This window comes from Suncus etruscus, chromosome 12, assembly GCF_024139225.1.
Source record: "Suncus etruscus isolate mSunEtr1 chromosome 12, mSunEtr1.pri.cur, whole genome shotgun sequence".
In the NCBI taxonomy this organism is placed as follows: Eukaryota; Metazoa; Chordata; class Mammalia; order Eulipotyphla; family Soricidae; genus Suncus; species Suncus etruscus.
In genome coordinates, this window is record NC_064859.1 from 31156354 (window position 1) to 31180498 (window position 24145).

The window sequence follows — 24145 nt, forward strand, 5'->3', positions numbered from 1 at the left end:
GCAATTTATAAAATTTATTAAATTTATATATATAAATTTAAAGTTTTTCTAAAAATTTATTAAAAAATATAAGGAGCAATTTCTGAGCCTGGAGCCAGAAATAACCCCTGAGCACTGCCGGGTGGGACCCAAAAACCACACACACACACACACACACACACACACAAAATAAATATATATATATATATTTATATATATATAAATATGGGCCTGGAGAGATAGCACAGCGGCGTTTGCCTTGCAAGCAGCCGATCCAGGACCTAAGGTGGTTGGTTCGATTCCCGGTGTCCCATATGGTCCCCCGTGCCTGCCAGGAGCTATTTCTGAGCAGACAGCCACGAGTAACCCCTGAGCACTGCCGGGTGTGACCCAAAAACCAAACCAAACCAAAACAAACAAACAAAAAAAATATAAAAATATGTGCAGTATAATCATGATTGGAATGTGCATCTGTATATACAAATAATATAGCATATCATCATGATGATCTTTAAATCTCATCAAAGGCAGATTCATCTGGCAAGATGAGAGATTTTTTTTTTAATTTTTTTTTATTATTTTAATTATGACAACAAAGATGCAAAGAAAAAGGGCAGGGTAAAGTTACAGTGGAAGCCCAATCACCCATAAACAGAATTCTCGGTATTCCCATCGATGATATCCCAGCCTTGAACTTTCAGCCAAAGAACATTAAGAAAAACAAAACTGAACCCATGTACAATACAATTACTTTGTCCCTCAAATCCCCAGTTGTAGTACATACTATTTCTTAGCAGCACACAATATAATCTAAAGACATTAGACTTATGTAACTCCTTAAACATTGAGGGCAAAGGACGTTTCTCTAGTTCCATGCACATGCTTACTAGTTTAAGTTAGCCTCAAAATTTTTAGTGGGTTGTTTTTCTTAAGGATTGGAGTCAAAGGAACATAGTAAAAAACGGTATTAAAGTGGCATTTTTTGCATAGGCCCACCAAAACATAAGGGATATGGAAAGGCAAATTATGGTCTAAATACAAGGAGACCCTACCCCTGAAGTTTCCTGGCACAGGACTGACTCTAGGCTCCAGGCACACTAGTTTGTCCAATTCAAGTCATCCTCTGTAGTGGCAATAACCTCCATTCCTCACTTAGTCTCTGTTGTTGTTGGTATCATGCTTCTGTATTAAAGATCCTGGAGTCTGCATATCCCATATTGTAGTCAGGATGGTGCGGAGCATCCTCTCATTTCACCTCACACTTATGGGGCAATAGAGAGAACCATGTCCTGTAGAGCAGGTCATTGTTGTTGTCAAGTCTTCTCAGTGTAAACGGAAGTCTCTTTTTAGGAGGTCGATGTCAGACCCTTGGTAGAGTCTTTCCTGGTAGAGGACTACTTCCAGCTGTTGCTATAAAAGACCTTGGATGTTTCGTAGATAGCTTGCCTGGTTCCGGCGTGAATGGAGGATGCCCATTCTTCTGAGGCCTGTGCCAGGTCATTATATCAATGTTCAGGGTGTAAGGTACATTGTACTGAGATTTATTAGATAAGAACTTATCTGTATGTATGGTGTTTTCCCATTTTAATGTGTCTATGCAAACAAGGATCAATGCCATGAAGCGTTATTGGTGCATCTGGAGGCAATGGGAACAAGACCAGCAATTTCCATGACATAGTTCAATCATAGGCATCAAACTGAGGGACAGTTCCACCAACAATCCTTACTGAACAGCTTACAAAGAAAAGACAAGATGAAAAGTGGATAGAAACATCATAGTAGAAGAATATATAGAGAGTTACATCAGTTAAAGAAAATACCCATAAAATATTCAAAAGATATATGTGTTCAATATGTGTTCAATTTCTGTCCTTCTAAGTAGTTCTGGGATTTGTTAGATCTACTGTATGTCTTTGGTCAGAGACTAGAACTGTGTGTTACTGAAGTTAAGAAGAGTAAATCTGGGGTACTAATGGTTGGGAGGAGCATATGTTCGCGCGGGGGCGCTAGCGTTTGCAAAATGTAGACTGGTATGAAATTGCCAGTGACAGCCTGAGTATAGCTGAGCAGCTATCTGCCACCCCCCAGATCAATCTCCACCCCCTTAGCCAACCTCTGTAGCCAGCCTAGGAGTGGGGAAAACCCAGGGTGCCCCATCAGCTCCTTCCAGAAACCCACCTCGAGATCCGGAGGAAAGGGGGAGAGGGGGGTCGGGTGACCCATGTCCGAGCCCCCCTACCCTAGGCCGGGCCAAGAGGCCGCTGGCACATGCGGAGGCCTGCCAGCTGCCCGCCCGTGAAGATGAGAGATTTTGTATTAAAGAAAATGTTTTTCTGGGGAGGGAAAAAAAAAGAAAATATTTTTCTTAAAACAGTTCATGAAGCATTTTTCATTCATTAGCTTGTGACACTGATGGGTGGTACTACAAAATTGGGTGATTTGTTTGGGTTAACTAGTAAAAGTACATTTAACAGGGAGATCAAGGAGAGAGATTTGGAAAATACTTGGTTCCATTAATGAAATTGATGTAGTATCAGTTGGATTATATTCCAGTCATTTTTCTGATTTCTCAGATGGTTTCATTTTTCTTCATACTTGGGCTAATTTTACTTTAAACTTTATTTTGTGATAGTTAGAGGTTCTTGTGTAGTTATAAGAAAAAATACCTAAGAATAATTTCTTGCACTACTGACTCAGTTTCTTTTGATATGACATATTACTTAACTATAATAAACCAGGATATTTGATAAAGGTAGAGGGGTCTTCCATTTGTGTTACTTTATTTTTGTTTTTTTATTTGTTTGTTTTGGGGGGCCACACCCATTTGATGCTCAGAGGTTACTCCTGGCTAAGCACTTAGAAATTGCCCCTGGCTTAGGGGGGACCATATGGGACGCCCAGGGGATCGAACATCGGTCCTTCCTTGAAAGGCAGATACCTCACCTCTAGCGCTCATTTGTGTTTCTTGACTGTGTCCAGAATCCTTTCTTCCCATAGCTTTAATTTGTGGCAACCACTATCTGTTTGCCATTTCTATAATTTTGTCATTCAAAAGTACTTATTACATTTAAGGGATAATTTATATAATCTTTGAGTTTAGCTTACATTACTTGGTATAGTTCTCTGACAACTAACCCATGTTATTTCGTGTACCAATTGCTTTTTTTCTTTTTATTGCTGAGAATTCCACAATATAGCCTAGTTATTTGCCCAATAAGGAACACATGGGTTATTTCCAGCTTTCGATGTTAGGAACAAGATTTTTAAAAACAGTTGTGTAGGGGCCGGAGAGATAGCATGGAGGTAAGGCATTTGCCTTTTATGCAGAAGGTCATCGGTTCGAATCCCGGCGTCCCATATGGTCCCCCATGCCTGCCGGGTGTGACCCAAAAACCACAAAAAAAAAGTGTAAAAGTTTTGTGTGAAACTTTTTATTTCTCTGGGATATATAAATGCCCGGGAGTGCAATATAGAATTTACCTCATAATTTTCCCTTCAGTTTGTTTATATGAAATTCAAGAAAAGGAAAGCTAGTATTTTGTTTCGGGAACCACACCTGAGGGTCCCTATAGTTCTGGGGATTGAACTTGGACCTTCTTCATGGGAAAATGCTTTCTACTCATTGAGCTATCTGAACCAAAAAAAATTTTTTTTTAGTATTATAAATTTATAACTTCTTTCTGCTTAAAAATAGTTCTTGTAGCATTCTAAATCTGTCTACAAAGTATTTTAATTTCTCTTGTCTGAGGATGTCTTGATTTCCCCTACATTTTTGCTGGATAAAAGGTTCTGATTTAGCCATTCTTTCAGCATCTAAAATAAATATGCCACTTTTCTTGTAGACTGTTGTTTCTAATGAGAGACCACTGTTATTATTCCCCCCAAAGGTAGATATAGTTTCTCTGACTTCTTTCAAAATACTCTGCTTGGGACCAGATAGTTCAAGACAGTTGGTACACATTCTTACATAGGCTCAGGACCCTAAATTCGACCTCTGGTCTCACATGACCTCTGGAGTGTGTGTGACCCTAGTGGTATTCAGAACCCCTGAACCTGACTAACATTGATTACGTCACCAAATCAGAACCCCAGACTACCAGGCATGCACCACTAGACCAAGAGTTGCTGAGACCAGCCCTGAGCACTAACTGGAGAATATCAAGTCCTTCTTTTAACCCCCCAAAGAGGAAAAAAAAATGTATTCTATCATTCCCAGAAATTTAATTATAATGTGACTTGGTATGTCTTTTTTGTAGGTTTATCCTCTGGAGTTTAACAACTTCAGTTTGTGGGTTTTTTGTTTGTTTGTTTGTTTGTTTTTTGCTGTTGTTTTTTTGGTTTTTGGGTCACACCCGGCAGTGCTCAGACTCCTGGCTCAGGCTCTATGCTCAGAAATCGCCCCTGGCAGGCACAGGGGACCATATGGGATGCCGGGGATTCGAACCACCAACCTTCTGCATGAAAGGCAAACGCCTTAACTCCATGCTATCTCTCTGATCTCCAGTTTGTGGTTTTGTTTCTCTTTCAAAAATCGGTAACATTTGCTACCATTGTTCTTTGAATACTTTCATATTCACTTTCTCTTTCTGAATTCCAGCTATATGAGTGATCGATCATTGAGGCCTTGTGGTTTTCTTTTCCCTCTGCTTTCTCTGATGTTTAGGTGATTTCTACACTGTTATCTTCCAGGTCACTTATTCTTTACTTCCATATAGTAGAAGTCCATCTATCTGTTCATTGAGCCTTTCTTTAGCTCCTGTTTTTGCTGACTCTTATTTGTCCAAATATATACATACTTGATTATTTGAGTATCATTTGTTTCTTTAATGCCGTTTTTGGAAGGGTTGTAAAGAGTACTTTTGATTACTGCCAGGTGATCTCAGGACTTTGGTTTCTTATTCATCCTCCAGATGACAGGAGCTCTTTGTTACTGATAGATTGGGTACAGGTTCTGCTCTCTACGTGGTAGGTAGCTACTGACATAGCTAGAGCAGAAGTAAATGTGCAGGTCCTGGTCTATCTCCTGACTGATATTACTGTGGTGGGGAAGAACCTTTCCCTATGGTCTCATGTGGTAGAAGTCTAGAATTTCCTTCCTCAACTATGGCAGGTGTATGTGGTAGGGGGTTAGGTGGGAGAATATATAAGGGTATGGTGTTTGGCAGATATAGCAGTTTTATTTATAAAGTTTCCTATTTGCTAAGACTGTTCACATTCGCTCTCACCTTTTATCTCCTCTCTCTCCTTTGTTCCCTTCCCCCCTTGGCTGCATAAGCCAGGCCAACTGGTGCCTTGTCCTTATTCTGTGATTATAAACAACAAACTTGTTGGTGCTTCCATCCTGGCACCCGTCTCCGATCCCCCCATCTCTGTTATTTGGCATTTCTAAGTTAATAGATTCTTTAGCTCTCAGTATAGAATATATTATGCCAAAAAAGGAAACAGAAGTCATCACTTAGTCATTCGCTGGTACCTGAAGTCCCTAGTCTGCCTTTTCCCTGTTTGTTTATATTTGTAATGTGTTTTGTTTTCTCAGTTAAATTTAACTTCATTTATAACCCTTCCCTTTTTATTGTTGTTGCTGAGTTGAAGGGGCGACAAGGGAAAGATTGACAGGCAGGGGCTACCTACACTTGACAGGGTGCTTATATACATTGTTGTGGCCACAGGAGCCCCAGGGTCCCAGACAACAGAAGTAATGAAAAAATCACTCAGCACATATGAGCAGCACCAGGGATAAACTTGGAGTTTCGTGCTTTCAAGACATATTGCTTTATCTTCCTGAAAATAGAAAGGCCCAGATTTGCATTGATATAACTATAAATAGTTATATCAGGGGGCTGGAGAGATAGCACAGCAGTAGGGCGTTTGTCTTTAATGCAAACTCATGGTGGTTTCAATCCCAGCATCCCATATGATCCCCCGAGCCTACAGGGCCAATTTCTGAGCAGAGCCAGGTGTGACCCCCACAAAAAAATAGTTATAGCAAATACATAATCATTATCAGAGGGGCAACTTCACAAAATTTACATATTAAAGGTATTTTGCATAATGTTGTGCTCTTGAATATGATTAGAAAACAACATCTTTATTTAAACTGAAGTTCATTATTAGATCATTAATGAGAACTTTTCCCTTCTAGGAAATAATGCAAAAGGTGTCCCAAGGCTCCTGACCAGTGAACAAAGATTGAGAAAAAAAAAGCCAAGCTCATGTTTTCTCCTGATCAAGAAAATCATACATCCAAAGCGCCAGTAAAATATGGTGAACTCATTGTCTTAGGGTAAGTTTCTCCATCTAGTGACACTTGACATTGAATAACATATAGAACATCTACATTAAAAGTTTATTTTTTTTAGAAATCATATCCTGCTTGAAGCTATGAAATACTATTACCAAATCAAGAAACATAATTTTTTACACTTAGTGCCATTTATTGTAAATGCCTAAATGTATTACAAGTCTTGCCACAGCCTCACCCCCCAGAGAATGGTTTCTTAGAGATGAAATGAAAAAGTGTACTATCTGAAGTTAAACAATTACTTATTAGGGGCCAGAGAAACAGTACAGAGGTAGGGTGTTTGCCTTGCATGGGGACCAACCTGGGAGGGACCCGGTTCAATTCCCAGCATCCCATATGGGCTCCCAGCCTGCCAAGGAAGATTTCTGAGTGCAGAGCCATAAGTAACCCATGAGCACTGCCGTAACCCATGAGCACCAACCAATCAATAAATAAATAAAGTTTTAAAAAAATGGATGTATTTGTCTTCTCTCCCATCTTTTAGAAGAAAAAAATAAAAGCCCTCTACTGAGTTTTCCAAGTAATCTACCTCTTTAGCTCACGGTTGGTATATTAATATATATATTTTTTTTTGCTTCTTTTGTACACTCAATGTAGTTATACTTACTGATGAAAGGACTTGGTTAGGTCAGCCGGGTGATTCTGAAACCCAGGACATTTTTTCTTGTTGGTTTTAAATGGGGGCCAGAATGATAGCACAGTGGGTAAGGCATTTGCCTTGCATACAGCCAACCTGAGTTTGATCCCAAATGGTCTTCCTAGCCTACCAGGAGTAAGCCCTGAGTAATGCCTGGTGTGGCCCTAAAACAAAAACAGAAAATAAAATCAGAAGTATTGTGATCTGCATAGCTACCAGAGACCATCTAAAAGCAGAGGACTAGATAGATGATTCCAGTATTTCAGTTTATTCAATCTAAACGTGCCATAATTGTCAAAGTGAGATAAGACTCAATGTTCATCAATGAGATAGAAATCTCAAAAACTAGAAATCATAGGTCTTACTTTCCTCTTGCTGTTTCTCCTGCCTAACGAACATAATAGCATGTTTTAGAATTAGCTTAATAATATAAGTTCATGTTTAAATGACAGTGAATGTACCTGTCATTTCACATGATAGAGTAAGAGAAACTGGGGTGATAATAATGAGATTAGAGCATGGCAAAGAGTCAGGAATACTAGATTTTAATTCTTTTCCAACATTGTGAGCCAATGGCCTTGTATAAGTCAATTATTCTGAGGCATTGTTTCCACTTCTAAAATTGACAGATAGACATGATCTAATTTCCTTCAAAATTAGATAAAAGTTTTTCCTTGAAACCAGAATTTATTGACCTAAACAGTAGTACAGTGGGTAGAGTACTTTCTTTACACATAGCCAGCCAGGGTTCTATCCTTGGTACTCCATATTGCCCCCTGGACATCACTGGGTGTAGCCCAACAAAAAGCAAACCAAAAAAAAAACTTAAAAAGTCAGACTTATGCCGGTGCAGTGGCGCTAGAGGTAAGGTGTCTGCCTTGTCAGCTCTAGCCTAGGATGGACCGAGGTTTGATCCCCCGGCATCCCAGATGGTCCCCCAAGCCAGGAGCAACTTCTGAGTGCTTAGCCAGGAGTAACCCCTGAGCGTCACCGGGTGTGGCCCAAAAACCAAAAAAAAAAAAAAAAAAAAAAAAAAAAGTCAGACTTATTTGGAGAGATAGTACAGTAATAAAAAGGCTCTTGCCAGGCGTGGTGGTGCGCGCCTATAGTCCCAGCTACTCGGGAGGCTGAGGCCAGAGGATCACTTGAGTCCAGGAGTTCTGGGCCGCAGTGCGCTATGCTGATCGGGTGTCCGCACTAAGTTCGGCATCAATATGGTGACACCCCCCCACCCCCACTCCACCCCCCCACCCCCCGGGAGCGAGAACCACCAGGTTGCCTAAGGAGGGGCAAACCGGCCCAGCTCGGAAACGGAGCAGGTCAAAGCTCCCGTGCTGATCAGTAGTGGGATCACACCTGTGAATAGCCACTGCACTCCAGCCTGGGCAACATAGCGAGACTGATTAATCCAAACACCACATCACCACATACATATGATTGCTATAGCATTGCCTGGAGTGATCGCTGGTTACTGATGAGTGTGACTCCAAAACAAACAACCAGACCATGAATTTAACATAGTAATCAGTGTTACCATTTCATTCTAATACATTTGTAATGTTTTGATGTCAAGCAATTGCTAATATCCAAACTTAAATTCTCAGTGGGAAATCTGAATGTTTGAAGACTAAGATTAAAAAAAAATTTTTTAGTGGTGTTTTTTGGTTTTGAGTGCTCAGGGCTTACTCTTGATGCTGTGCTTGAGGATCACTCCTGATTTGCTCGGGGACCATATGAGGTGCCAGGGATTGAATTTCAATTGTCTGTATAAGGTAAGCATTCTACCTGCTGTACTAGCACTCTGGCCCCCAAATTTAAAACTTAATACATGGTTTAAATCATCTCACTTAGCTTAGCAGTTTCTTGGTTAATCCTCAGCAAGAACAATCATTTCTGTATCTGGCACTTTGTGCCTTACAATATGAACAATGCTTCTTCTCAACCCACTAGCAAAAGAGGTAAAACTCTGGATAGGGTCAGCAATTTTGTATTATTGCTGCTTAGCAAAGTACTTGGAGCTACAGGAATATGATATATGAGAAAGAGTCTGTCTCTTCGAAAATGCAGTTCTGCAACTGAGCAGATAGTAATGAGGATCCAGTCAGGCTTGTGATAGCACCACAGCCTGACCTAGTCAAACTGATGTAGTCAATAAGGGGTTCTGCTGAGTACCTTTTAAAGCAAGATTAGCAAGGCCTTCAGTTAATTTAGTATAATATATATAATAATAATACTATATAATATACTATATAATATAATACTATATAATACTATATAATATAATATATAATAATATACTTTCCACAAAAAGATTGTATAATCTCTGTATGTGGCAATTTTTGACTCTTCTTTCAACCTCAGATTTGTTTCTTACACCCTGCCTGATTTATACTTAACAGAATGAGTTTATTATTAGCAACTGCTTATCCAGGAGTCCTCAGACTACAGCCCTTGGGCCACATGTGGCCCACTGAGGATATTTATTCCTCTCCCCCCACCCAAGTATTTTTGCTGCTGATGCCTGTCCTGCTTACCAGCTGACTCATCCCAGGCCCGCAGTGTGCATATGTTAGATGTGCATAGCACTCTGGGACTCTCTTCTCTCTATCTCTCGACTCCTCTCTGTTTCAGGCCAGTGTCCTCAAACTACAGCCTGGGGTTTACTATTTTATGGTTGTTTTATTTTGTTTTGTTTTTAACTATGCCCTTCAATGGTCTGAGGCACAATGAATTGTTCCCCTGTTTAAAAAGTTGACCAGGCAAAAGGCCTGTGTTGAGGTGTATATGGGGTGCATTTACTGTATCTCCTCTTTCTATACAGTCATTGTAAAGAACATAGCCTGTGGTAAGAATTGGGAGGCCTTTACTTTTCTTTTTTTGATTTTTTTAATATATGTGTATAAAAAAACCTTCACCAGTGCAACATTCCCATGACCAATATTCCAAGTGTCCTTCCTCCCCACTCCACACCGGCCTGTACTCTAGACAGGCTTTCTACATCCCTCACTCATCCACATTGTATTGTTTTGTATTGTGAATTGGGGGACAAAAAAATAAAATAAAAATAAAAAGTTGAGGACCCCTTGCTTATACCATAGTGTAGCAATAAAGGTTGAAAAAATTGGTAAATATTTGATGCATCTTTTTAATTTGGTCATTGTCACTTGTACAACTTTCAGACAGTAATATATCTAAGCCTCTGAAAAACAGTTCCTTAAGGAATAATGTAATTTCCTAATGTGTAAAAATGGAGAATGATAACAATCTCACAGAACTCTGATGAGACTGTAAAGAATCCAGTAATGCCTAGATCATAATAAACCCCAAATGTTTTTAACATATTGTTTGGAAGTTTTGTTTATTTTAATCTATGCCTATTGACTTTCCTAGGTTGTTGGATTCTTTAGATCTGGGCATAGGATATATTAGCCAAAAAAGAACACCTAGAGAACTGACACTATTGTTTAAAGTGTTTGTTAATTTGTTAATTAAAGGTGACTTTATTTTAAGCAGTTCATACTGTACTTTTTTTTTTTTTTTGGTTTTTGGGCCACACCCACCAGTGCTCAGGGGTTACTCCTGGCTGTCTGCTCAGAAATAGCTCCTGGCAGGCACGGGAGACCATATGGGACACCGGGATTCGAACCAACCACCTTTGGTCCTGGATTGGCTGCTTGCAAGGCAAACGCCACTGTGCTATCTCTCCGGGCCCTCATACTGTACTTTTAAAGGTTTTATTAGCACAGGCAAACATTTACTACTTTAAAATGTAATGAGGGCGGTCAGAGCGATAGCACAGCAGTAGGGCATTTGCCTTGCATGCTGCTAACACAGGATGGACCTGGGTTCGATCCCTAGCATTTGATATGATCCCCCAAGCCAGGAGCAATTTCTGAGCGCAGAGCCAGGAATAACTCCTGAGCGTCACCAGTTGTGGCCCAAAAACCAACAAACAAACAAATAAATAAATAAATAAATAAATAAAACAAAACGTAATGAGTAGAGAAAGATATATGCTACTAATCAATTCTTATATTCAGTATAAGAGAAAAGAAAAATAGATATAACTGAACTATTTATAATTCAAAAGGTACTTCTCTGTGTTTTGGAATGTAGCCAAACCAAAAATAAAATAGTATCTTGGGTTTTTTGTTTTGTGTTCTATGCTAGCCTAAGGATCCATGATTGCTAAAATGAGACGAATATATTATGCTAAAAGATCATTGGGACTTGATCCTGTCAGACAAAGTAAAATATTTGGTTTAGAAATGTGGTCTTAGATATAGCCTAAACTTTTTTTTTCTCCCTTCAGGTATAATGGGTCTCTCCCAAATGGTGATAGAGGAAGGAGGAAAAGTAGATTTGCTTTGTTTAAAAGACCTAAGGCAAATGGGGTGAAGCCCAGCACTGTGCATATTGCTTGTACTCCTCAGGCTGCAAAGGTAAAAAAGAAAAAAATTAAAAAAGACAATTATATAAATTAAGATAACCTGATTAAATGGAAAATCATACAAATCACATATTCATTTTTTTTTTTTTTGCATTTGCTTTACTCGTTTTTTGTGTTTTTGCTTGTTTTACCTTTTTTTTTTTTTTTAATGATGTACCCAGTGGTGCTCAGAACTTGGGGGGACCTTGCCAAAGATCAAACCTGGGTCTCCTGAACGTAAAGCATACACTAAGCCCATTGAGGAATCTCTTCAGTCCTCTCTTCACATTTCTATACTAGAAGCTTGCTTTTGGAATGGTAAAAGTACTTTCGTAGTCTTTAAATGTGTGCCTGATGGAAGGGATTGAATTTTCAAATGACAAATGAGTGTGTAGCAGTTAGAAACAGTTCTACTCAGTATTTTAAAGAATGGGTGTGGAGCTGGGACATTCTCTAGTGTTTAGAATCACACAGTTGTCTCCCTTGAAAACAAGGTGTTTCCACTGCTACTAGAAAAGCCTGGTGTAAGTTCTTTGCTAGTTTATTGATGTTTTGATTTAGTTCTGGTGTGGTTTGATTTTTTTTTTGTTTGTTTGTTTTCTTATGTTTTTTGTTGTTTGTTTTTTGTGTTTTTATTGTTAGGTTCCATTTGTTTCCATTTTACTAGACAATGAGAACTTTAGTTATCAATAATTAGCTCTTCCCTCTTTAAATTTTGGAGGGATCTATTAGTGAAGTTATGAAGACACTTTTATTTGTCAATAATCTGGGCTGGGTGATTAAATCCTGCCTTCTAATCTAGTGAGAATTTAGTTCTAAACTAGTCCTCTCAATTTAAGAATAGATTTAATAGCTGGACAGAAAAATAAAAACAACCAAAACACTCTCCCTACCCCCCAAATCCGTTTTTAAGGGCTACAGGGATAGTACAGCAAGTAGGGCACTTACCTTTCTTGCGTTGACCTGAGTTTGCTCCCTTGCCACCCCTTGGTTCCTGAGCCTACCAGATACGGTCCAAATCCCTACCCCTCCCTAAAAAAGACTTTTTGAACCACTTGAGCCATGTAGAATTAACTTTGAAAATACTGAGCAGTAGGGCAGAGCATTGGCACAGTGGTAGGGCATTTGTCCTACACATGGCTGACCTAGGACGGACCACAGTTCGATTCCCCGGTATCCCATATGGGTCCTGCAAGCCAGGAGCAATTTCTGAGCGCATAATCAGGAGTAACCCCTGAGCGTCATTGAATGTGGCCAAAACAAAAAACAAAAACAAAAGGCAAAAAGAAAATACTTAGCAGTTACTAAGTCATTTGGAAAGTTAGTTGTTAGATGTATTAAATTAAATATTGATACGTTTTTTAAACAAATAAGTAGTTAAAAGTTAATATTCATTCATGAGGTTGGTTACCTCTTGGAGAAAAAGAACTAGTATAGAGCATGTTAAATTGCATCTGTTGTATTTTAGAATTCAGTTGCTCTTTAAAATTTAGAAGTAAAAAATAGTTTAAGCTTTGATAGTTAACAAGTAATACCCAATTATTTATTCTATTTGTGTATTTGAAATTGTCAGTCTTTATTAATCTTAGAGTTAGTATTTCAGGCTTTATTACATGTTAACAAATTGAAAGCTATAGTAAAATTAAGAAGTTTTGGCTTTTCTGTAAGAATGCCCTTTTTTAAGTTAGTCTTAACTCTTCACTCTACTATTCTGCAACCTTAATTTATACAGATATTTTCCCCCTCTGATAACTTTCTTCAATTCAGATATATAGAAAATGCCAACAAACACTGAAAGGTTCTTTTTTTTTGGGGGGGGGGGGTCAGTGATACTCAGGAGTTATTCCTGGCTATGCGCTCAGAAATCACTCCTGGCTTGAGGATATGGGACACTGGGGGATCAAACAGAGGTCCATCCAAGACTATCTTGGACAAGGTAGATGCTTGCTTGTGCCACCACTCCGGCCCCTTAAAGGTTCTTTTTAACAATTTTTTTTTGGTTTGGATATCAGGAATATAGTCATAGCCATTATACATGTTTCCTTTGATAATGATTAATTATTTAGTAATTTTTTTTCTGCATCTCACCCAGCATATAGTAAATATTTGTCATTCAGAGTTACAATGGTTGGGAAACTGTTAACTTTGCATATTAATTACTTCAAAAATAAGATTTCATTTGTAAACACATTTGTTATATGTTCTCATTGTCACACCAATACTGAATATCATTCAGTTTCTATGTGGGATTTGTTTATTATAACTTGCCTAATTATTTAAAATACTGATAAGAGAGAGCCATATTTTGTAGTATTTTATATAGCAAAAATTGTTTTTAAATTATGCTTCAACTTATTGTACACCCTGCTCAATTAAATATTATCACAGCAGAGATTATGCAAGTTATTACAGCTATATCGCAAGGAGAAAATGTATCACGAGTATAATAAATAGATAACTTTTTAAATGAAAACATGATATCATCTGATTAGCCTACCTGCTCATTTTTGCTCTTTCCTTAGGCAATAAGCAACAAGGACCAGCATAGCATATCATACACCTTATCTCGTGCCCAGACAGTGGTGGTTGAATATACTCATGACAGCAACACTGATATGTTTCAGGTATTAAAGTAGTTTTTTTTTTCTTCTTTAAGAACAAGGGTATATAATTACACAGCCATCAGGAGAGATGAAGTCATGAAATTTTCGTATACATGGATGTACATGGAATCTATTATGCTGAGTGAAATAAGTCAGAGGGAGAGAGATAGATACAGAATAGTCTCACTCCTCTATGGGTTTTAAGAAAAGTAAAAGACATTTTTGCAATAATTCTCAGACAAAAGAGAGAAGGGTTGGAAGGTCCAGCTCACGACATGAAGCTTACCACAAAGAGTGATGAGTGCAGTGAGAGAAACAATTATATTGAGAACTACCATAACAATGTGAATGAATGAGGGAAGAAGAAAGCCTGTCTAGAGTATAGGTGGGGGTGGAGTAGGGAAGAGGGCAATTTGGGATATTGGTGATGGGAATGTTGCACTGATGAATGTGGGTGTTCTTTACATGACCGAAACCCAACTACAATCATATTTGTAATCAAGTTGTTTAAATAAAGATATTAATACAAAAAAGAGCAAGGGTATATAAAACCCATTATCAGTGGCTTTTGGTGTGGTTAGATTAAGGAATCCTATTTATCATAATGTTCTCATTAAAATATATGTTAATTTCTAAACTCATGTTTAAAACTCTTAGAATGACTCAGAAATAGTCTCTGAAATCAGTTTTCCTAGAAACATTATTTAGTTTCTCTGCCTCAACTACCTCCTGCAGATCATGGAATCATCCCTCATGATTATTGAAAAACATGTGTTAGTACATATAATGTGTTCAGAGCTGTGCACGTGAAACACACAAAGCATTATTAATAGTAGCTATAACTAAAACTCCATTAGCTATTGTTATCTGAAAGAAACCAAGAAGTGTCCTATAAAAATATATGACCATTTTTTGCTACTATTAAAAATGTAAAGTTGCAGGCCCGGAGAGATAGCACAGTGGCGTTTGCCTTGCAAGCAGCCGATCCAGGACCAAAGGTGGTTGGTTCGAATCCCGGTGTCCCATATGGTCCCCCGTGCCTGCCAGGAGCTATTTCTGAGCAGACAGCCACGAGTAACCCCTGAGCACTGGTGGGTGTGGCCCAAAAACCAAAAAAAAAAAAAAATGTAAAGTTGCACTTGTTTAATAATTTATCAGAGCTATTAGAGCAATAGACGTACTTTTCCCTTATTCTTTGTTCCAATTTTGCTTTTATAAGCTGGTTGATAGTAGAAAGGGATACACAAAAATATAATAATTTATGATAGATTTCCCCCTTAATTTAGGTTTTTCATAGTCTTGTTTTTTTTTTTTAAACAAATTTAAATAGGTCATCTGTTATTGTCCCAATTATTTTTTTTTTAAGTTTTGTAATTTTAAATGAAGATAAAATGTTTGGCAATGTCTTCATAATTAATAGAAAATAATTTTGAGGTCTCACTTCTTTTAATTAATTAGTTGGTTAGTTAGTTTTTGTGTTTGGGTCATATCCATTGGTACTCAGGGGTTACTCCTGGCTCTGCACTCAGATGTCACTCCAGACATGGGATGATTTCAGGGGTCAGGTCCCCATCAGTCACATGCAAGGCAATTACCTGCCTTATCCATTGTACTTTCTTTTAACCCTTTATTGAAATTTTGTTTTCTTTTTTTAAATAGTGTAAATAGTTTTCATTTCAAAGGGTCTGATACCATTTCCTTTGGATATTGTTAATTTTTAAATAAATAAAGGGGATATCCAGTCTTATATGTTAACCAACCAGTTTCTCCACTAACGCTTCCAGATTAGAGGCTGGACCAATAGAACAGTGGGTAGACTACGTAACTTGCATGCAGCCAACCAGATTTGACCATACTGTCTTCCCATATGGTCACCGGAGCCCCACCTGGAGTAAGCCTTATGCACCACTGGATGTGGCCCCAAAATTAAAACCAAAAACCTATCCAGACTAAAGACTTTATACATGATAAGATAAAAATACTAAAGAATTTTATCTAGAACTGCTGATGCAAGAATTCTTAAGACCTAACTCTAGAATTATTTCAAGAGCCATCATCTTTGTAATTGAGCAATTTTTTATTTCTCAGCACTCACATTCTTTAGTTTTAGGATATTAAATACATAAAATGAACTGATCATTTCTAGGTACTTTAAGACCCTATGAGTTGCTTCTTTCATCTTTTTTTTTCTGCAAATTTTATCTTTCAAAAATAAGTTGATGTATTTGTAAGTTGGCACATCAAAATATGTATTTATTTTGCTGGCACTTCATCCACCAGAACTGTTATCTCGGAGCCAAGTTTCTGAAATGTGGCCAAGAACCAGGAATACATTGAAATGGACATGTAGGCATGGGATACCCTGTGACTTCACTTGAATAGATTTTCCACTCTTAATCCTTTGAAAGGGCTTATAGATGTTTTTATTTCTCCACTTAGATTGGTCGGTCCACTGAGAGTCCAATTGATTTTGTGGTAACTGACACAGTTCCTGGAAGTCAGAGTAATTCAGATACACAATCAGTGCAAAGCACTATATCAAGATTTGCCTGTAGAATCATATGCGAACGGAATCCCCCCTTCACAGCACGAATTTATGCTGCAGGATTTGATTCATCAAAAAACATCTTTCTTGGGGTAAAAATCTTTTCTTTCTAAATAATGCATTTTTAAAAAATAATTTTAAAATCACTTAAAAATGCATGTTAAAGATAAATATTTCAAAATCACAAATAAATGGAAACTTGTTATTCCTACCAGGAAAAGGCTGCCAAATGGAAGACATCAGATGGGCAGATGGATGGCTTAACCACTAATGGCGTTCTCGTTATGCATCCCCGCAATGGGTTCACAGAAGACTCCAAGCCTGGGATATGGAGAGAGATATCCGTTTGTGGGAATGTATTCAGTCTACGTGAAACCAGGTCAGCTCAGCAGAGAGGGAAAATGGTAAGTACTGCAGTATAATTTTATTTAGCTCCAATAAGCACATTGAGTTAGACTGATTATATTTCGCAAAATTCATGTCTACCGCTAATATCGAGTATCAAGTCTGACTGAAGCACTAATTATCAGATAATATAGTAGTGAATATAAATGTTTGAATCAAGGATACTTTAAAAATGTTTTCTTCTTTTGTACTGCATTAGTATATTTTAAGGACTGTTTTCCTAAATTAAATAGTATTATTTTGTATCTTTATTTTTGACCATATGGTATTTGCCTAACTGGAAATATTAGACTTACTGATTAGCCATTTGTCTTGGTTTTTTGTTTTTGTCTTTTGGTTTTTGGTTTTTGGGTCATACCCGGCAGCGCTCAGGGGCTACTCCTGGCTCTATGTTCAGAAATTGCCCCCAGCAGGCTCTGGGACATTATGGGATACCAGAATTCGAACCACCATCCTTCTGCATGCAAGGCAAACGCCTTATCACTGTGCTATCTCTCTGGCTCCTAGCCATTTGTTTTAAATGATAAATAATCTTTAAAGGTGAAGAGATGATATTGCTCAATATTCTTGATATATCATAGTTTTCATTAGAGCTATTTAAGTATTTAAAAAATACTAATTCTTGAACAAGTTTCATATAAGCCCAAAATTTCATAAAATATAAAACATAGTGGTGAATGTGATTTTGGTGTTTTGTTCCCTGTAGGTGGAAATGGAAACCAATCAGTTACAAGATGGCTCATTAATTGATCTATGTGGTGCAACACTGCTCTGGCGTACTGCAGAAGGCCTTTCCCACACTCCAACAGTGAAGCATTTAGAAGCTTTAAGACAGGAAATCAATGCAGCGAGACCTCAGTGCCCTGTAGGGTTCAACACACTAGCATTTCCTAGCATGAAGAGGAAAGATGTTGTCGATGAAAAGCAACCATGGGTGTATTTAAACTGTGGCCATGTGCATGGCTATCATAACTGGGGAAACAAAGAAGAACGTGATGGAAAAGATCGTGAATGTCCTATGTGTAGGTCTGTCGGTCCCTATGTCCCTCTGTGGCTTGGATGCGAAGCTGGATTTTATGTGGACGCCGGCCCACCCACCCATGCATTCAGCCCATGTGGGCATGTGTGTTCAGAAAAGACAACTGCTTATTGGTCCCAGATCCCGCTTCCTCATGGTACTCACACTTTCCATGCAGCCTGTCCCTTTTGTGCACATCAGTTGGCTGGTGAACAAGGCTACATCAGACTTATTTTCCAAGGACCTCTAGACTAACAGCGGTTGTCCTTCAGGATTACAGAATACATTTATAAGCTAAGCAAGTTGGGGTTCCCAACCTGTTGTCCACATCACAGTTTCTCTGCTCTGGTCATTTACATTAAAATGAAGAATTTTTTTAAACCTTTTTAATGAATAGAAATTTATGAGCAAATATCTGGGAAACTCGAGCAAAAGAATTTCTGAAAGTACCAGACTTCTGAATTTTTGAGTTTTGAAAATATATTTTGAGGAGAAAAAGACATAGTCTAATTTGATGCCTTCATTTTAGTGTTTTGAATCACCCATCCTCAGTGTTGAAAATTGTTTTATATGACTGAGGGGACTGTTGGTTCAAACTGTTAGTTTACAATTTGTTGCAAACATTGTAAAATAAGCAACATCTATATTGACTTTTTTTCTATTTATCTTTATTATAGGAAATGTCTTAGGATGTTCTTGATAGAGTAGCATGGTAACATTGGTGCGCACACTCTTAGTGTGAACAGTAGTTTAGCAAGCGTAACTCAAGGATTTTTCAAAGTAGGAGGAACGAGAGCTCTCCCACCCCCCATTTCAGTACAAAATTTGATAAACTAGAATATTTATAAACCAAATTAATACTCTCCTTGTGTAAGAGGTATTTGTTTTTAACCATATTGAAGATAATCAGGAAAGGTTTTCTTCCTTAATGTTTCTCTCAATTGTAGTAATGTAACAAAAATTTAATGTTAAGAAATATTTTATATGCTCCTTTGAATATGCAATTTAATCCAGATTATCTATTTTTCTCCCATGAAAACAAATCTGTTTTTAGTATCAGCAACATTTGGCAGGTTTATTTTTTAGATATAAACTGTAGTTCATCTGTTCACTGTTTCTAGAAAAAAAATATTTCCCAAGAGGAAAAGCATAAATGAACAAGAGAGTGGATTGACTTGCTTTTAGTAAAAGAAATTCTTAACTATTCTGTATTAGTCCTTACCCAAGCATTAAGAAACTAGCTCTAAAGGGTTGGATGACATTATTGTCCCCTTTTTAACCTAACAGACCAGCCTTAATTGTGGAATTGAGTTCTAGAGTTGCCAGAGAGTGACTCAAAGGAATGTTTGGTTGGCTGCTAAGCACAAGTGACAGCAAAGTAGAGGAGCGTACATGTATGGTCTGTTTATTCCTAATTCTAGTAATTTCTTTGCTTTCAGAAGCAAGAAAATTTCGTCTCCTTTCCCACCTTGCCCCTTTTTATAATATACCACAAAGTGTAGACAGTTGCACTACATCGAACCCTTAGTGACACTTGTAGAAATGAATACACACTTTTAGAATAGTCAGAATTATTTTTTTTATCTTTGTTTTCCTTCAGTTTGAAAAATTGTATAATAGTCTAGAAAAAAATTTATGTGGTAGTATAGCTTTAATTTATCCTATTCAATGCTTTCTGAAGTTCTTTTGATTTAAAAACTAAACAAAACAAAAAACTTGTTGCTTAGAAGCCATGAAACTTTTTTTTTTTACTTCAACTTGTCAAAATTTCTTTTGTTTTTAAAATGATCATTCGGGTTCACTCAGGAAATGCATGTCAGGAAACTTGTATTATATAAGTTTACTAGTTGTGATGTATTGGTGTATACTGTTACCCACCCCTTTTTCAAAGATGTATAATTGATTTTAAAGTTTTATAGGTTGTCACATGTTTTGTGACTAATGCAAGGAAATCAAGTCCTGTGTTGTATTTGTTCTAGTCATTTTTATTCAAGCTATATATTGTAGCTAATTTTTATTTGCAATTAATTTATTCAACTAAAATACTTTTCAAAATAGATACTTCAATTTGTCTCTGTGGTTTTATTTTTGCATAACTGATAAAGGGAAAGCAAGTGAAAAATTGTGGATAAAGCTTCCCGACACTCCAGAAGTATTTAACTGAAAGAGATGAGGAATTTGTTGTTGCTTAACATTTTTATCTCTGATTCTCTTGTGAAAACATCTCATTAATAATTGTTTAAACTTTTTTTTTTTTTTAAATAATTGAGACCTTTTCTGAGTTAAGTCCTGCTCAGAGTTTTTTTTTGTTTTTGTTTTTGTTTTGGACTCACACCTGGCTTACTCCTGGCTATGAACTCAGAATATACACTCACTCCTAGTGTCCCTGGTGATGGTCAGGGAACTGACTGACTGTATAGGATGCCAGGAATTGAACCCAGGACCTGGATCAGCCACGTACAGGGCCTTACCCAGTACTGTCACTCCTGCTCCCAAAAGTCTATACTAAATATTTAGTTCATCAGTGACCATAAAAGATGCATGTTCTCCCAAAGTTTTTGAATTTCCACATAACCAGAAAAATTTGGTTCCTTTTCTGTAGTTCACGTTTTGATAACAGATAGTAGTATTTATTAAGTATTTTTCTGTTCTAGCATTTTGAATATTCTATCATTTTGCCAAAACCTAGAGAGGGGCTGGAACTATAGTATAGTGGGTAAGGCAATTGCCTTACACATAGCCAACCTGGGTTTGACCCCCAGCAACCCGTATGGTCCCCCAAAATTGCCAGGAGTAACCTCGGAGTGCTGCCGGGTGTGGAAAAAAAAAAAAAAAAACGAAAAACTAAAACACTTTGGCTTATTTGGTTTACTTAGTAAGGGAATGTCAGTAATCTGGCCAAGAAATAGTTGTACTTAGGTCTCCTAAAGCCACTTTGAGAAAGTGACTATCTTTCTAGCTTAACCTCTTTTATTAAATTGATCTAGATATGTTTCCTAATATATACTGGTAATTTAGTTTTGCTTCATCTGAAATGTTAGGGTCATGGAGCAAGAGATTGAGTATTCAGAAGGAGAAAGGAATCTTTATTTTTTAATGTTTTACTTTTTAAAATCGACATTATTTACAATATTGTTAAGGGTTTTTCATTCTATCACATTACCTTGTAATTGGTGTGCTCCTATTCAGAGAAAAATCTTGCAGTGCATGAAAAGTAGTAAAGGAGTATGATTTTAAAATATAATGAAATCTAACATTTGTATACGGTCAATTCACCCTTCCCTCAGCTATTTAACAACCATGTGTCTTGAGAGGGACGAACCACACCTTGCTGTGCTCAGGGCTTACTTCTGCTTCTGCACTCAGGGGCCACTCCTGGCAATGCCTGGGAGAGACCATGGGGTGCTGTGATCAAACCTGGGTCAGCTGTATATGCAAAGCAAGCACCTTTCTTGCTGTTTTCTCTGGCCTCCATACTTGATCTTCTGATACAAATAACAAGTGAAAATTCATTATTGTCTGAAGTTTTTATATACATATACATATATACATATATATATATATATATAAAATTCAGATACTTTGATGTCTCATCTGTATGGACACTTTTGTAATTTTAGAGATCTAATGTTAAAAAAATTTGTGTTTTATGTCTGAAGCCTAACATCACAAAAAGGCTTCATAACTGAACTCTATTCATTTATCTGCCTCTCACTCACACTTCCAGTCTTATTCTCATGTAAGTATACTTGAATCAAGGCCACTGCTGCGGACCCTTTATCCTAATGAGATAAAAAGTCCCTAAGCATAACCTTAGTGAGTTCATTTTCCCACTGGGAATCAAGCGGAAGCACGAAGAGGCGAATATGAAATATGAATTACGAAATATGAAATAAATGAGACTACACAGAATTACATGGTGAAAACAAGAGGTGAGGCCAGAGAGAGAGAGAGGCCAGAGCTTTATCCAGGGAGAAAGGAAAAGGGGATAAATCAATGAGATCAGAGCTAGAATTAGCATATGAAGAGACAGGTAAAGGGAAACCAGATACCTTTAAGAAAATGAGGGGAGAGAGAGATCACAAAGGGAGCTAGCTCAGCAGGATACTTTTGGCGGGCTTTTCACTGTCCTTTGTTAGAATTACTAAGGCCTGATTTCTAATAATGGTCAAAAATAAAGAGAGATAGTTACAGCCACGTTTAGAATTATAGCCAAACAATCTATGCAAAGGGTCAACTGATTTGACTACTCTAAGCGGGCCTTTTTGGCAAATAATTCTTTTTCAAGAGTGCAACACTTCTGATGTGTGCCCTTCCTGAGTGGGGTGTAACAGGCCACACCTTTAGATTTTTTCACGTTAAGTTTTCAGATATTGAAGTAGAAAATCAGCATGAATGATAGTGTGTAGAATTGGAAATTACTTAGTAAGTAGATACAAAATAATGTAAGAGAAGTGTTGTGTTCGTGGTGTTTGCAGTTAGCAAGATGACAAAGCCCCACTGGGAAGGTGATATTTGCGTGAGGATAGTTCATTTACATTTTGCTTAAATGCAGGTGAGCAATTAGACAGAATGGTCTAGCAATTGCAAGGGCCCTGAAGTGGAAGTGCGATTGGAAAAGTTGGGAGCTGAAAAAAAAAAAAGCGTGGAAAGTAGGGAGTGATGTATATGTGCCTGAAAAGTCACAGGGTTTGGACTCAGTGCATTGGGTTTTGTATGCAGGGAACCACCAGTGCCACCTACTATTGCTCAGAAGTTCTATGCAGTGTCAAAACTGAATTTGGGGCTGGCTGTATAGCCCCCCCCCCAAAAAAAAATTGTGGAGAGAAGAGATAATGAGTAGGGTAAAGTTGCTGTGGAAGTGGTTTGACAAAATCTGGTATGTTTGAAGACAAAGCTTACAATATTGCTGGCAGATTAGATATGGGATGTAGAAAAAGGAACCAAAGGACTCAGCTCATTTAACCTGAGTAAAGGAAAGATGAAGTTATATATAATATTAATTATACATTATATTTATATAATTATATATTATTATTTTAGTAAATCTAATTTATATATTATATAAATTGACTAATATATAGTATATGTTTTATATATAATTTTGTATATACTATACAGAAGAAAAGAGTCTTAGAACAGATTTGGGGACAGGTTGTAGAATCAGGAATTAAGTTGTGAATATTAGCTTAAGATTTCTATTATAGGAAATATTTGCCACAAAGGTAAGTTTCCTGCATTTTTTTAACTGTTAATAAATAGTATTATCGGGACCCGGAGAGATAGCACAGCGGTGTTTGCCTTGCAAGCAGCCGATCCAGGACCTAAGGTGGTTGGTTTGAATCCCGGTGTCCCATATGGTCCCCTGTGCCTGCCAGGAGCTATTTCTGAGCAGATAGCCAGGAGTAACCCCTGAGCACTGCCAGGTGTGGCCCAAAAACCAAAAAAAAAAAAAAAAAAAAAAAAAAAGTAGTAGTATGCCACTCCTCTAAGAGCCATACCCAGTCATATCCGGCATTATCGTAGGGTGCTGGGATCAAACCTCAGTCAGGTGTGTGTCCTGATTGTTGTATTATATTCCAAAATCAAATTGTGTTTCATAAATATTCAGAACCAGGGATGTAGCTTAATTGTAGAGCCCTTACCTTGCTCATGTGAGGCCCTGAATTTGATCCCCAGCATGTGCGCGTGCATGCACACACACACACACACACACACACACACACACACACACACACATACACACACACACACATTTTCAATGTTTATGGAAAAAAATTCTAGATTCTAAGTCTAAATTCCTAACTTCCTATATTTGATAATATTGTCAGCAGAAAAAAGATTAAATAAGCTCAAGAGTTTTACTAAGTATTATATACCATGTCCAAACATCATTTTTAGATACGATGGGAATGCTAGTTTATTTAGATTGATATTAGATTATAAGGCGTGGCTTTTATATTAAGGTTAAGCCACAGCATCAAAGAATTTCTCATAGCTATCATATTTATTTGGTCTGTCAAGCAGTGTTTAAATGCATTATTTTAAGTATGTTATAGATATTTTAAAATACAAAAGAATCCCAGGATATAAGTCTCCTTTTGCAACAGAAACTTACTAAAGCTCTAAATAATCTGCCTAAATTTTTCTTGGCTACAACTAGGCCACACTTCAACTTTGGAGGTCTTGCTTCATAACCCCATGTATAACAATTACTATTTTGTTACT

The 24145-nt window shown here is 37.5% G+C and overlaps 1 protein-coding gene and 1 non-coding gene across 2 annotated transcripts; one reads left to right on the forward strand and one right to left on the reverse strand.

Moving 5' to 3' along the window:
* The first annotated feature begins 6126 nt into the window (after positions 1–6126).
* Positions 6127–19971, forward strand: PELI1 (pellino E3 ubiquitin protein ligase 1). The gene is made up of 6 exons (XM_049784740.1): positions 6127–6262; positions 11230–11359; positions 13869–13970; positions 16389–16586; positions 16710–16898; positions 17606–19971. Exons 1-6 carry the CDS (start codon positions 6192–6194, stop codon positions 18170–18172), a joined length of 1257 nt encoding a protein of 418 aa, XP_049640697.1. The 5' UTR covers positions 6127–6191; the 3' UTR covers positions 18173–19971.
* LOC126024875 (small nucleolar RNA SNORA51) lies at positions 9647–9779 on the reverse strand. Its single transcript, XR_007500970.1, has one exon. It is a non-coding gene; the product is annotated as a small nucleolar RNA SNORA51 (small nucleolar RNA).
* Positions 19972–24145: the final 4174 nt, after the last annotated feature.